Genomic DNA, 12,617 nt, shown 5'->3' with positions numbered 1-12,617 from the left:
CATGAATGTGCAAAATCCATTATTATTAAAAAAATACATTATTATTATTACTAGCAACCGATGTACACATTTTGCGTGTATCAATTAGTGTCTAATTGAAATTATAATAAATATGAAATTTTAATAATTTGTAAATAATATGTTGATATTAAAGAAAAGTATAGTAAAATTAATTGAAATGAATCCTTAATTTTAGCATGACATATATAGTGAGTGATTTTTTATACTGATGTGAGAAATACAACTTGTGTTTTTTTAAATTTTACTATTTTGTCCAATAATCTATATGAAGTATAATGTATGTTTGAAGGTTGAAATTTTAAATTTATATTAATGTCATCAAACAGACCAAAACAGTTTTTAAATGGGCATGAACCTTTATATAATAGTATAAATTATTATTATTTAGACTGGTATTATTATTATTAATTATTGAAGGATTTTAAAAAATGGTATCTTACAAATATTCATAATAAAATTTGACCTTAATTTAAGATAATTATTAAAACTAACCTTTAATTATGTTGTTCCAAATTTATCCTTTAGACCATTTTTACATTAACTTATAAATAAATTAATATAATTATATATGAAAATACTACATATTTTTCTATTAGATAGATATATTTTTTCACTTATTTATATAATTTGATTTTATATTCGATTGTATTTTTTCGATATTTAATTTATATTAATAATACAAATTTAATAAATTATAACATATTTATTAAATGAGTTAAAGTTTTATTACTAAAAATTTATTCTTTATTATTTTTACGATTAACAACATTGATATTAACTTATTTTGATCATATCATTTAATATTATACTTATTTAGCATTATTATAATACCGATCTAATTTTTATGTATTTCATAAAAAAATATTTATAGGTTATTTATTTATACTTACTACCATTTTGATATTATCATTTAATATTGTACTTATTTAGCATTATTATAATTACTGATCTAATTTTTATGTATTTCAGAAGTTATTTTTTTATTATTATCAATATTATAATTATTAAGAAAATAAATTATTCACGATAAAGATAAGTTTTTTATAATTATTTTGGAAAGTGATTCAATTTTATTAAATTATAGTAATTTATTGAGATGAGATAATAGAAAGAGAGGGTATTTTAGGATTATTAAATTACTAAAGACTATATTATAAAATGATTAATATTATAAAATGATTAATAGATAAGACATTTTTAAAATAGTCAAGTAAGATGAACTAGATTAAAAATAAATTTTCTTTATTGAGATCATGAGTTAATAGAAAGAAAGGTTTTAGGATTAAATTACTAAATATTATAAAATGATTATTAGATAAGACTATTTTTAAAAGTAGTCAATTAAGATGCACTAGATTAAATAAATTATCTTATCAATTATTTATTAATATCCAATCCAAATGGCAAAAACTATATTTGATATATATATATCCTGGACCCCATAATTCCAACATCCTCGTAGGATAAGCCGAAATTGGAGCTGAGGTGGAACTCAAAAGTCCAATAGATAATCTTAATCACAGTCAACAAGCCTTCCACCTTCAAATCAGAACCCCAACTGCAAAAAAATACCATTCCCAAGCAAGCGTTGAATCTACGTAGTTACGGTGAGCAATTACTTGATTTTCTCGAAATCCCAACAATTTTTTAAAATTTTTTTTTTTTTTGATACAAAATGCCAACAATTTGGGAATGTGCAGAAACCCATTTTTTTTTTATTTTTTGTCTTTTCAGTAGTGATGGTTGCAGAAGAATCAAGAAAGCATCCTTTGGTGTTTGCTTACTATGTCACTGGCCATGGTTTTGGCCATGCTACACGGGTTGTTGAGGTTTGTTTGGTTGTCATTTCTTGAAGACTTTTTTTTGGGGCATGGGTGCGGGGTATTGTCTTTTGAAGACGGAACTTATATTTTCTCGATCGTTTATTCCTGTTAATTTTTTATTTTAATTGTTGATTCTTGTTATTTTCTTGATTGAAGAATTCTGGTTCATGGCCATTGATTATCTGTCACTTTTTGTCCTTTGATCATTCATAATTGTTCTTAGGTTTTGTTTGTAGAGAAACCTTTTTCTTGTTTACATTTGTTTATAGTGTGCTTTAAGGTCAAAATCGATTGATTTGCCAAAATACTTGAATATGCAGTTTCAGGTATTAATTTTTTCCTTTAGCTAGAGTTTTCATTACGAACTCATCACTGAATTGATTATAGAACTTCCTTTCTTTATGCTCAGGTCTTGCTCAATGTTTGTAGACGTAGTACCTTTGGTAGTGGTTTTAGAATTCTTATATATTCATTAAATCAAAAAAGTTATCTCAATCACAACGGGTTTAATTTTTGAATCAGAAACCTGCTCGAATTGGTTCTCTTCGATTTCTAAGGAAGATACATTCAGGAAATTGTTCTGACAGATTGATTGGCATTGTTCCGAAATCAAATTTTAGTTAAAAAATGGTCGCATGTGGCTTATGAGTTAAACATCTTCCCTTTTCATCCAGTTAAAGTAATACAATTAGGAACACATTGAATTTTTGTTTTTGTTTCTTGATCCATTTTATGCTATGTTCATTTTGAGATCTTGTATCATTTTAGGTTGCTCGACATCTCATTCTTGCTGGACATGATGTTCATGTGGTTACCGGTGCACCAGAATATGTTTTTACATCTGAAATAGAGTCTCCACGACTTTTTCTTCGCAAGGTTTCTTTATTAAGGCATTGCTTCATGATATTCTTTTACTTCAGATATTCTTTTCCAATCTTATACTCTCAACAGTTAATTGTCCATAAATGTAGGTGCTCTTAGACTGTGGAGCAGTACAAGCTGATGCTTTGACAGTTGACTGCCTTGCTTCTCTAGAGAAGGTACGTTTAGTAATTGCTAGGATAATGAAATTAGTTTTGTGCATCATAATAGGTATCGACTCTATATCCCTTTCTCCGCTAACCATTTGCCTCATATGCATTGGTTTAGTATTCTGAGACAGCTGTTGCACCTCGTGATGCTATTCTGATGACAGAAGTGGAGTGGCTAAAGTCCATCAAGGCAGACCTAGTGGTAAAAATATATCCTATGAATTATGATGCATAAACCTGTCCAAAATTTATTCATTCATGAAGGTTTTAGAAAAATTGTTTTATCTTGGGACTCCACGATGGTTGTATAAATTTCTTCTTATCTTTGGACTATAGGGGAGAGATGCAAGAAGGAAGTGGAAGAATGACAATTTCTTTTTAGGGAAAGAATTTATAAAATAGAAATTTAAAATGAATGAAACAAAAACCTGAAGTAGTGACATTTAGTCTATGGTTTCTGTTAAGAAGGCACGTGCAGATTCATAGAGATGAATTTCAAGTAATAAGAGTTCCAAAGAATGAAGTGGAAATAATCTTGAGAAAAATGTAACTTTACAGTATTGAGTAAAAAATGTCTCTATGTTCGTGGACAAAGCACGATGCTTTGTTTTCATATTTGTGATGTACATCTAGAAACCTGATTCAACTGACTCAACTAACAAACTAACAATTGGTTTAACCAATTAACTGTTTAATTGATTAAATGTTCTAACAATAAAGGAAATGTGAATGCCATCATGCAGTAAGCAATGCCAGCTGATCTTTTCTTCATGCAAACAGTTCCACTTGAAAGGGTATTGACACCCATCTGGCATTCTACTTTGTACCAAATCAACCACTATTGCATTTTCAAATACTGTGATACTACTTCATATTTGCAATCAGATGTCTTCTGCAAGAGAGTTTATTTTATTTTGCATTGTTTTACATGCTTGTACAAGTGTAGGTATCAGATGTTGTTCCAGTTGCTTGTCGAGCTGCAGCTGATGCTGGAATTCGGTCTATTTGTGTTACCAATTTTAGGTTACAATATCTCTCTCGCTCTCTTTCAATACACAATATATGCGTGTGTGTGTGTGTGTGTGTGTGAGTCCATCAATACACAACACACACGCGCGCGCTGTTTCCCATATGGTGAAGGAGACTTGAAAGTGGAACATGGAGCAAAAAAATATTTCTGCCTGCAATTTTCATTATGTATAAAGATCTGTTGTCCTTTATGCGACTAAGCATAATACGAATGGCCATTGACCGTCTCTAGTAAACTTCTAAGACACACTCTTTACCTTGATTGAGAGCATTGATCATTCGACCTCCTGACTTGAATTGACTGCATCAATCATCATACCACCAACTCTAGACGTCTTGAGCTAGCATCCGTTTTAGAGGATATTGCTGATACCACTAAACTAAATTCCTCTTACACCCTTTTGTTTTAATTTTTCCATTCCATTTATCCATGCATCGTGTTCAAACGTTTTATATGTGCACAGTTGGGATTTCATATATGCTGAATACGTGATGGCTGCTGGTTATCATCACCGTTCTATAGTTTGGCAGGTGATGTACAGTCATAGTAAAGCCGTTCTTCAAGCCTTTACTATTTATCGATCTTTTATGTATATTTCTTGGTGTGTGTTAGACTCCATGTAAGATCCTTAAATTGAATACATGATAAGGTTGCAATAAGACACTCACTACCATTTCTAGATCCTGTTTTCTCCTTTTTGGTGGTTGTGATTTTAGGGCAGTGACGGGGGTTGTTCGGGAGGAAATATTGCAATTTAGACCTTTATAACCTTTTCATATGCTTTAGCGTTTTTATTTCCTTGATATTAGGTTTTTCCACTCTGTGTTAAGTTAATTATTTTCTTGACATTTCTGTTCTGGTAACTCTTGAACCGTTTACTGTGTCTTGTTCATATTACAAGTCTTGGTACTCAATTTTAATTTGATTCCAATTTAATCATGTGACTGTTTCAGATTGCAGAGGATTATTCACATTGTGAATTCCTTATTCGCCTCCCAGGATACTGCCCGAGTATGAAAACATAAACAAATTATCAATTTAATCATCTTCTTTTTATCTTCTAATGATGTTTGTCTTTATATTATCTTTCACATGGATTTGCATATTATAGTGCCTGCATTCCGTGATGCAATAGACGTTCCTTTGGTCGTGAGGAGATTACACAAGTCACGTGAGGAGGTATGTGCAAGAAATGACCAACTTGTTATTTGTAAAATAATTTGAACATATATCACTTTCACGACTCATTATCATTACATTCCAGGTGCGGAAAGAACTTGGAATCATGGAAGATGTGAAGGTTGTTATTCTCAACTTTGGTGGACAGGTAAAAATAGTGACTTTGTGAAGATTTTTTTACGAGCACTGTGGATAGGTTTTTGGCCGCAAATTAACTTTTCTCTCTATAGATATTTTTATTACCAAAGAGTATGATCATATTTTTCACAGAACCTATTATTACCAAATTTATATGGTAAAAACTACGTGTCCTTTATTTACATCTGCCGTTAATTCTTGTTACTTGTATCACGTGCAATTGTGATCCGTCCCCAATATGACAATATCATTTTGACTTTGATTTTTTTGAGTTTGTACACGCTTTATCTGCTGCACATAATACTTACATTTCAATAACATTAGATCACATTCATTTTTATTTTCTTTCTAGCTTTGTGTAAATATCATTTTCAAAGTTGGTTGCTCTCATATCTGGCTGCATTTTTTGCACTTGCTCCCACATCATAATGTAGCGTGATTTGCAGCCAGCTGGTTGGACTTTAAAGGAGGAGTACCTGCCTCATGGATGGCTTTGTCTGGTATATTTGTTGAACTATATTAGTGAATTGTTGGTGCTTGGTTAATGTGCTGGGAGTCAGTGATGAAGAATAAGATGCTAGTTGGTTTCTGGTTCAGGTTTGTGGTGCTTCTGATAGTCAGATTCTTCCACCAAATTTCATAAAGCTAGCAAAAGATACATACACACCTGATGTGATTGCTGCATCTGATTGCATGCTTGGTGAGTTGTGGAACTTGACTTGCAATTAATGATACATTATCCGTGTCAAGCATTTTATAAATCTGTATATTTTCATGACATCAGGAAAAATTGGATATGGGACAGTTAGTGAGTCTCTGGCATTCAAGATTCCATTCGTCTTTGTACGTAGGGACTACTTCAATGAGGAACCATTCTTGAGAAATATGCTTGAGGTTAAATTTTTAATGCGGTTTAATGTTTTGTTTGTTGAATTAGAGCTCGATGTAAATCATTATTATCCTTTTTCTGAACTGAATTGTTCCTTCACTGGATCTATGAAAATATGATCGCGATTATCAGTCCTATCAAGCTGGAGTTGAGATGATTAGAAGGGATTTACTTACTGGACACTGGAGACCATACCTGGAACGTGCAATTAGTTTGAAACCTTGCTATGAGGGAGGAGTCAACGGTGGTGAGGTACCCTGGCCTTCCTTTAATGTTTGAAAATCTTGCTTGGCGAAGTCCAAATATTGGCATTCTGTCAAACCTTATTTTGATAAACATCATCAACAAACAAATGGCATTATGGATCATAGCATCATGGTATGTGTTCAGCTTAGGATGGACGGATTTTCTCATTTGCACCAAGATTAGAAATGATCCAGTTTAATATCATCTGTCTTGTTTGTGCTTCCGTTTCTCCTATATTTTGTTAAGATGGAGGGATTTAATGCAGGCTGGTTAGTTAAAGAGAGTATTTTTTTTCTAGTAAGCTGTATTTTACAAACTTTTTGCTGATACATGATATTTTTTTCCTCAGGCTGTGCAACTAAATTGGCTCCATCACTGAAGATGTTTTGATTATTTATTTTTCAGTGGCGTTCAAGATAATAAAAAATTATTGTTTTTTTTCTCAGATGGATGTTATCCTGATTTTAAATCGATTTATTTGTCTAACATCAGATTGATCCTCCAATATAACTTGGAGCTACAGTTTACTATAATGATACTATATTTTTGTTTGTGCATCCGTGTTTATTTATCTTAATTAAAAACCCAAAAATCTTTCATCCATGACTTTGAAAAGCATGGTCTTGCCGTTTTATATTTATTTTTAATTCGATAATTACTTCCAGGTTGCAGCTAATATTTTGCACGATACAGCTTCAGGGAAAAATTATACATCCAACAAGGTGAGATTAACTTGTTATTGACCTGGACATATTCTCCTACGAGACCAAGATGATATCTATGTACCTTTTGAGAGTCTGGAATGATTTTGATCTGATTGTCTCTCTGCTATTTTTGTGTCCTTGTTTCTCGAGCTCTAGCTTAGTGGGGCCAGGAGATTACAGGATGCTATTGTTCTTGGGTATCAACTCCAAAGAGCTCCTGGAAGAGATCTGAGCATTCCTGACTGGTATGCAAATGCTGAAAATGAACTTGGTCTTCGTACGGGTTCTCCAACCGCTGAAATGGATCAAGATAATTTTCACATGCCTTCGTAAGTGACTTTTTTCCATCAATAATTCTAACTTTCAGTTGCCCATTCAAGTGTCGAATGTATTCTTAGTCTTGACATTCTTTCGTCTCTTTTGCTAGATACCTTGAGAACTTTGAGATTCTTCATGGAGATTTTTTGGGTCTCTCTGATACTGTGAGTTTCTTGAAGAGCTTATCAGAACTTGATGTTGCCCATGATTCTGGAAAAGGTACTGAGAAAAGCCAGATTAGGGAGCGGAAAGCTGCTGCTGGTCTCTTTAATTGGGAGGTATCTTTTATTCAGTTCAGTTTGCTAGTGCTGGCTTGAGTTTTATATTTAACATAGAAATATATTCTTCAATGATGTCTTGAGAAAGTAAACCAAAATATTGAGCTGTAGATCTTTGTTGTAAGATTGACACCATGACATATTAACGTCCATCCATTGCCTTGAAGTTGGATGACTCTTGGTGCTCTATTAATATATAAGAATTATTTTGCAATATTAATTGTCTGGTGTAGGAAGATATTTTTGTGGCAAGAGCACCTGGAAGATTAGATGTTATGGGTGGAATTGCGGACTACTCTGGAAGCCTTGTGTTGCAGGTATGTGAATTTAGTCCAGCTTCTAACTCCCAATCCCACCCCACCCTCCCTGCCTCTGAACTGACTCAACCCAACCTCACCAAAACAAAAAAAAAGATATAAAGGTGTGCCAGAAAAATACGGGCTTCATGTGTTTTTGCCACGGTTCTAAAAAGAAAATGTTGAACACATTTATGCTATTTTGACTAATTTTTGATATTATAAAAATACATTAATTAATATATTTTTTTACCGTCTAGGCCGCCGCTTAGGCACCTAGGCGCTAGAGGGTGGATGGCCGTCCACCCAGCGTTTTTTAGAACCTTGGCTTTTGCCGGGGAAAATGTTTTCATTTTTCGAAAACAACGGCGAATGGTTAACCTTGCTTTCATCTTGTATCTTAAACCACATTTCACCCAATTTCACAGTATCTCGTATTTGATCAATTCTAATGACAGATCATACATATTATGAAAAGAAGAACTGCATCACCAACATGATCTTACATATCATGAAACATACAGAAAAAAAAAAAAAGAAATCTCAGAGAAAAATCCAAAAACTAGTTACAATTTCCAACTCTCAGAAAGTGCATTTTTGGACAATATTTGCTGGGAATGCAGGAACCAAAAACCAAACATAGCCATTGTATTTCAGGCTCGTTGAAAATCTGTGTTTCTGAAAATTGAGTATAAATAACAGTGTTCTAAACATCGGCCTAGGCGGCCGCCTAGGCGCTAGACGCCAGCCTACCGCACTGAAAAAGTGCTAGTGCTAGTCGGCCAGCCTAGGCATCCTTGGCGCCTAGGCAGCCCTCGGCGCTGATTAATCTGTCCAGGCGGCCCTAGGCACCCAGGAAAGCTTTTAGTTTGAGCTTTTAATTTAAAAGCCCAATATATATATATATATATATAGAAATTTTCAGCTGCCCAACAAGTGATGTCCACTTCGTCCCCGACCAATAAAACCCGGTGCCGTGTTTTAGTGGTGCGAAAAATCAAAAACAAAAACAACTAAAACCCGGCACCGGGTTTTAGTGGTCGGCGACGAAGTGGGCAGGAATTTGTTGGGCAGCTATATATATATATATAAAACCCAAATGTTTTGTAACTTGTAAACCTATATTTTTTTAGAACTTATGTCATATTAATGCTTCAATTTCTACTTAATCCGAGGAATCTGCCTAGGCGCTGGTCTGCCGCCCGACTGGCACCTAGCAAGTGATCATTACAACAAGAGGGAAAACATGCAGTCTATCTGAACTACTATTATATCCGAGTTTCTTCTGCCACATTGATTTCATTTTCCCTCAATAATTTTGTCATGATATATCTACAGATGCCAATCAGAGAAGCTTGTCATGTTGCTGTGCAAAAGATCCATCCAACAAAACAGAGACTATGGAAGCATGCTCAGGCCCGGCAGGATGCTAAAGGACAAGGACCAACTCCTGTTCTGCAAATCGTATGTGATTCTCCTTTAACTGAAGTTCTCCAGTAGTTCAAAAAGCTTGTGGTTTAAACTTCAGATGATATGGGATGAGGTTGAGACCAATATTTTAGGCAACCATGTCAAAGTCAATCCTTAGTGTCATTTGACAATATTAAAGTTCTATTATCAATCTGTGATTTGTATAAATGAATGCTGATCTCATCATTTTCAAGCTAACAGAATTTGAATTTTACTGATGTTTTTTAACTGGTGTTATTTGTTCAGGTATCTTATGGATCTGAGTTAAGCAACCGTGGACCAACCTTTGATATGGATTTGTCAGATTTCATGGATGGGGAGCAACCAATGTCGTATGATAAGGCCAGGAGTTACTTTTCTCAAGATCCATCCCAAAGGTTCAAATCTTACTTGTGGCCTGTTTCTCTGCTTCTGAAAAGTCTCCTACACTTTGTACTAAACATATTAATGTTTTAGATGGGCAGCATATATTGCCGGAACCATCCTCGTGCTGATGAAAGAATTTGGATTACATTTCGAGAATAGCATCAGCATGCTGGTATGATGGCAAATTATAAATTCGAAAGTTATATGATTTCCGTTAGTTTGTGATTTTCAAAAATGTTATCAAGTTTGTGTTTCTTTTCTTTGTCCACGCTTTTTTCTAACATGTCTTTGCATCTTTTGTAGCAAGTGATTAGTTGGAGTTTTTATTTAAGCTTATCTCGAATGTTGTAGGTATCCTCTGCTGTGCCGGAAGGTAAAGGTGTCTCTTCTTCTGCAGCTGTGGAGGTTGCTACTATGTCTGCAGTTGCTGCTGCTCATGGTACACTACTACATTAATCTGCTACTAGTTTTATTCCATTTTTCAAAATTATGTCTTGATGCATTTTACCTCTAGCGGCATCACTTGGTTTCTTTATCCATATATGTACTTCAGCTTATCATTCCATAGCATCTTATGTGATTGACCATATGTCTAACCATGCCAGCATCTGCTTTTTTCAGGATTAAATATCAATCCTAGAGATCTTGCCTTGCTCTGCCAAAAGGTTTGAATATTGAAAACTTGCATAATAGGCATTATTCTAGTATTTTCTGCATCTTATGATACATAAATCTCTGGAAATAACCAAATATTCAAATTTGTGAAGGTGGAGAATTACGTAGTTGGAGCTCCATGTGGAGTGATGGATCAGATGACTTCTGCATGTGGTGAAGCTAACAAACTACTTGCAATGGTTTGCCAGGTATTTGAGGATTGACGGGGAAGACAGCATTTTCTTGTTAAAATTAGAACAAAATTTTAGTACATGTAATACTTGGTGCAGCCTGCAGAGGTATTGGGTCTGGTGGACATTCCAAGTCATGTAAGATTTTGGGGAATCGATTCCGGAATCAGGCACAGGTATACGTTTTAAGTCTTGTTCTAAATTGGAGGTCTTTTTTTATCAATTGAATATACCTACAAACTCGACATTCATATAGTTTTGTCAAATTTTCTTTATTTTCATGCAATATATTTTAGGTGGTTGATTCCCTCCTTTCAACTGAAATAATAAATCATTTTGCAGCGTTGGTGGTGCCGATTATGGATCTGTGAGGATAGGAGCCTTTATGGGCCGAAAAATCATAAAGTCAGTTGCATCAGAACTGTTATCTCAGTCTTTGACTAATGGAACAACCTCTGATGATCTGGAGGAGGATGGGATCGAATTACTTGAAACTGAAGCATCCTTGGAATACTTATGCAACTTATCACCCCACAGGTGAAAAGAACATAAAAAACTTCCCATTTGAAATCTCGCTTGCCTGCTAGAGAGTTGACCTTTTGGAAATTTCTGCATTATTTGGCATTGCCCTGTGTGGTACCGCTCAGGGAAGAAAATATTGCTGGGATTGTCCAAAAATTTTAAAAAATTTAAATCCCACTCTAATTGATTGCTATAAGCTTCTGTTTCAGTGCAAAAACTCGACCTACAATTTTAATAATTCACCCTATGTAGGATTCTAACCAACACAATGTTTGCCCGAATTCAGATATGAAGCTCTTTACATTAAGCAGCTTCCTGAAACATTGCTCGGCGAGACTTTCTTGAAGAAATATAAGGACCACAGCGATTCAGTCACTGTAATAGATAAGAAGCGAAATTATGGACTCAGAGCAGCTACCAGACATCCTATATATGAAAATTTCCGAGTGAAGGTATGACCAGAAAGCACAAGAAAATTGGTTTTCGATGTCATTTTGATATATCTAATTTTAGCGCATATACATAGTGATTTTCTATTATTACAGGCTTTCAAGGCTTTACTTACCTCTGCAACTTCAGATGATCAATTGACTGCTCTAGGAGAGTTGATGTACCAGGTATAGTACATTCATGTTGTAGCTAGCCCCTCTAGTAAGATTAATTCTTTTCAAGTTACATTTAACGTTCTTTTTGCTTGTGTGCTTGCTTCTTTAGTGTCACTACAGTTACAGTGCTTGTGGACTCGGTTCAAATGGGACAGACAGGCTAGTTCAGCTGGTTCAAGAAATGCAGCACAGTAAAAATTCAAGGGCCGTAGAAGGAACCTTGTATGGTGCAAAGATAACAGGGGGGGGATCTGGTGGGACGATTTGTGTTGTTGGCAAAAACTCTTTAAGAAGCAGTGAACAAATACTTCAGGTGAAAAATATTCCTTAACTGTAAAAAAAATATATTTATTATATAAATCTACATAATTTTCAATAATGTAATCGTGAATTTGCAGATTCAGCAGAGATACAAAAGTGCCACAGGTTATTTGCCTATTGTCTTTGAGGCCTCGTCTCCAGGTGCGGGCAAGTTCGGACACCTGAGAATTCGTCGTCAAATTTGATGCGCATGGGAAAAATAAAATGGAAGCACTTATTCAATTGAATTATGGTCAACTTTTGTTTAAGACCAACTTCTGATTTGTGAAAGGTTTGACCATTTATTTGTTCACCCCTTGATCATGAATTAGACGATTTTTTTGGGGTTAATACTCCTACTAAGCTTATCATTAGGACGAACTTTCCTTATCCGGATAACTTTTTTTGGACGCTACATATACAAATCAAATTTGGATCATTAGATCTAACATGAAAATAGTATCCTCGTGCTAACATGCACTCCACCACTATTTTCGGCCTGTTTGGGTGACCATGTTACAACATATTACAAAGGAATTGATCATTAGAATGTCGT

General features: G+C 34.4%; 1 protein-coding gene across 5 annotated transcripts; it reads left to right on the top strand.

Moving 5' to 3' along the window:
- Positions 1-1,489: 1,489 nt before the first annotated feature.
- Positions 1,490-12,500, top strand: LOC140872894 (L-arabinokinase-like). 5 transcript variants are annotated; one of them, XM_073275810.1, is made up of 30 exons: positions 1,490-1,628; positions 1,756-1,850; positions 2,613-2,720; positions 2,816-2,884; positions 2,994-3,077; positions 3,822-3,898; positions 4,369-4,435; positions 4,859-4,916; positions 5,017-5,084; positions 5,170-5,232; positions 5,669-5,722; positions 5,820-5,922; positions 6,007-6,116; positions 6,244-6,363; positions 7,023-7,079; positions 7,218-7,390; positions 7,489-7,657; positions 7,891-7,974; positions 9,292-9,417; positions 9,670-9,800; positions 9,880-9,961; positions 10,141-10,228; positions 10,411-10,454; positions 10,557-10,652; positions 10,734-10,810; positions 10,977-11,171; positions 11,443-11,608; positions 11,702-11,773; positions 11,871-12,074; positions 12,160-12,500. In XM_073275810.1, the coding sequence occupies exons 2-30, from the start codon at positions 1,761-1,763 to the stop codon at positions 12,265-12,267; spliced, it is 2,943 nt and encodes a 980-aa protein (XP_073131911.1). In that variant the 5' UTR covers positions 1,490-1,628; positions 1,756-1,760; the 3' UTR covers positions 12,268-12,500. The 5 variants fall into 5 exon arrangements, with proteins under 5 accessions (XP_073131911.1, XP_073131909.1, XP_073131910.1 ...); XM_073275808.1 differs by having other exon boundaries at positions 5,657-5,722; XM_073275809.1 differs by having other exon boundaries at positions 1,502-1,628; positions 1,759-1,850; positions 5,657-5,722.
- Positions 12,501-12,617: the final 117 nt, after the last annotated feature.

Source organism: Henckelia pumila, unplaced genomic scaffold (genome assembly GCF_033568475.1).
Source record: "Henckelia pumila isolate YLH828 unplaced genomic scaffold, ASM3356847v2 CTG_477:::fragment_3, whole genome shotgun sequence".
In the NCBI taxonomy this organism is placed as follows: domain Eukaryota; kingdom Viridiplantae; phylum Streptophyta; class Magnoliopsida; order Lamiales; family Gesneriaceae; genus Henckelia; species Henckelia pumila.
Note: the sequence above shows the minus strand (reverse complement) of the source record. Positions and strands in the feature narration are given on the sequence as shown.

What these genes read in the sequence shown, in the direction of transcription:
- LOC140872894 (XM_073275808.1), top strand. Translation starts at nt 1,761, where the DNA reads ATGGTTGCAGAAGAATCAAGAAAGCATCCTTTGGTGTTTGCTTACTAT. An exon ending in TGCAGTTGCTGCTGCTCATG is followed by an intron (nt 10,229 to 10,410) that starts GTACACTACTAC and finishes TGCTTTTTTCAG; the next exon opens with GATTAAATATCAATCCTAGA. An exon ending in TTGCCTTGCTCTGCCAAAAG is followed by an intron (nt 10,455 to 10,556) that starts GTTTGAATATTG and finishes AAATTTGTGAAG; the next exon opens with GTGGAGAATTACGTAGTTGG.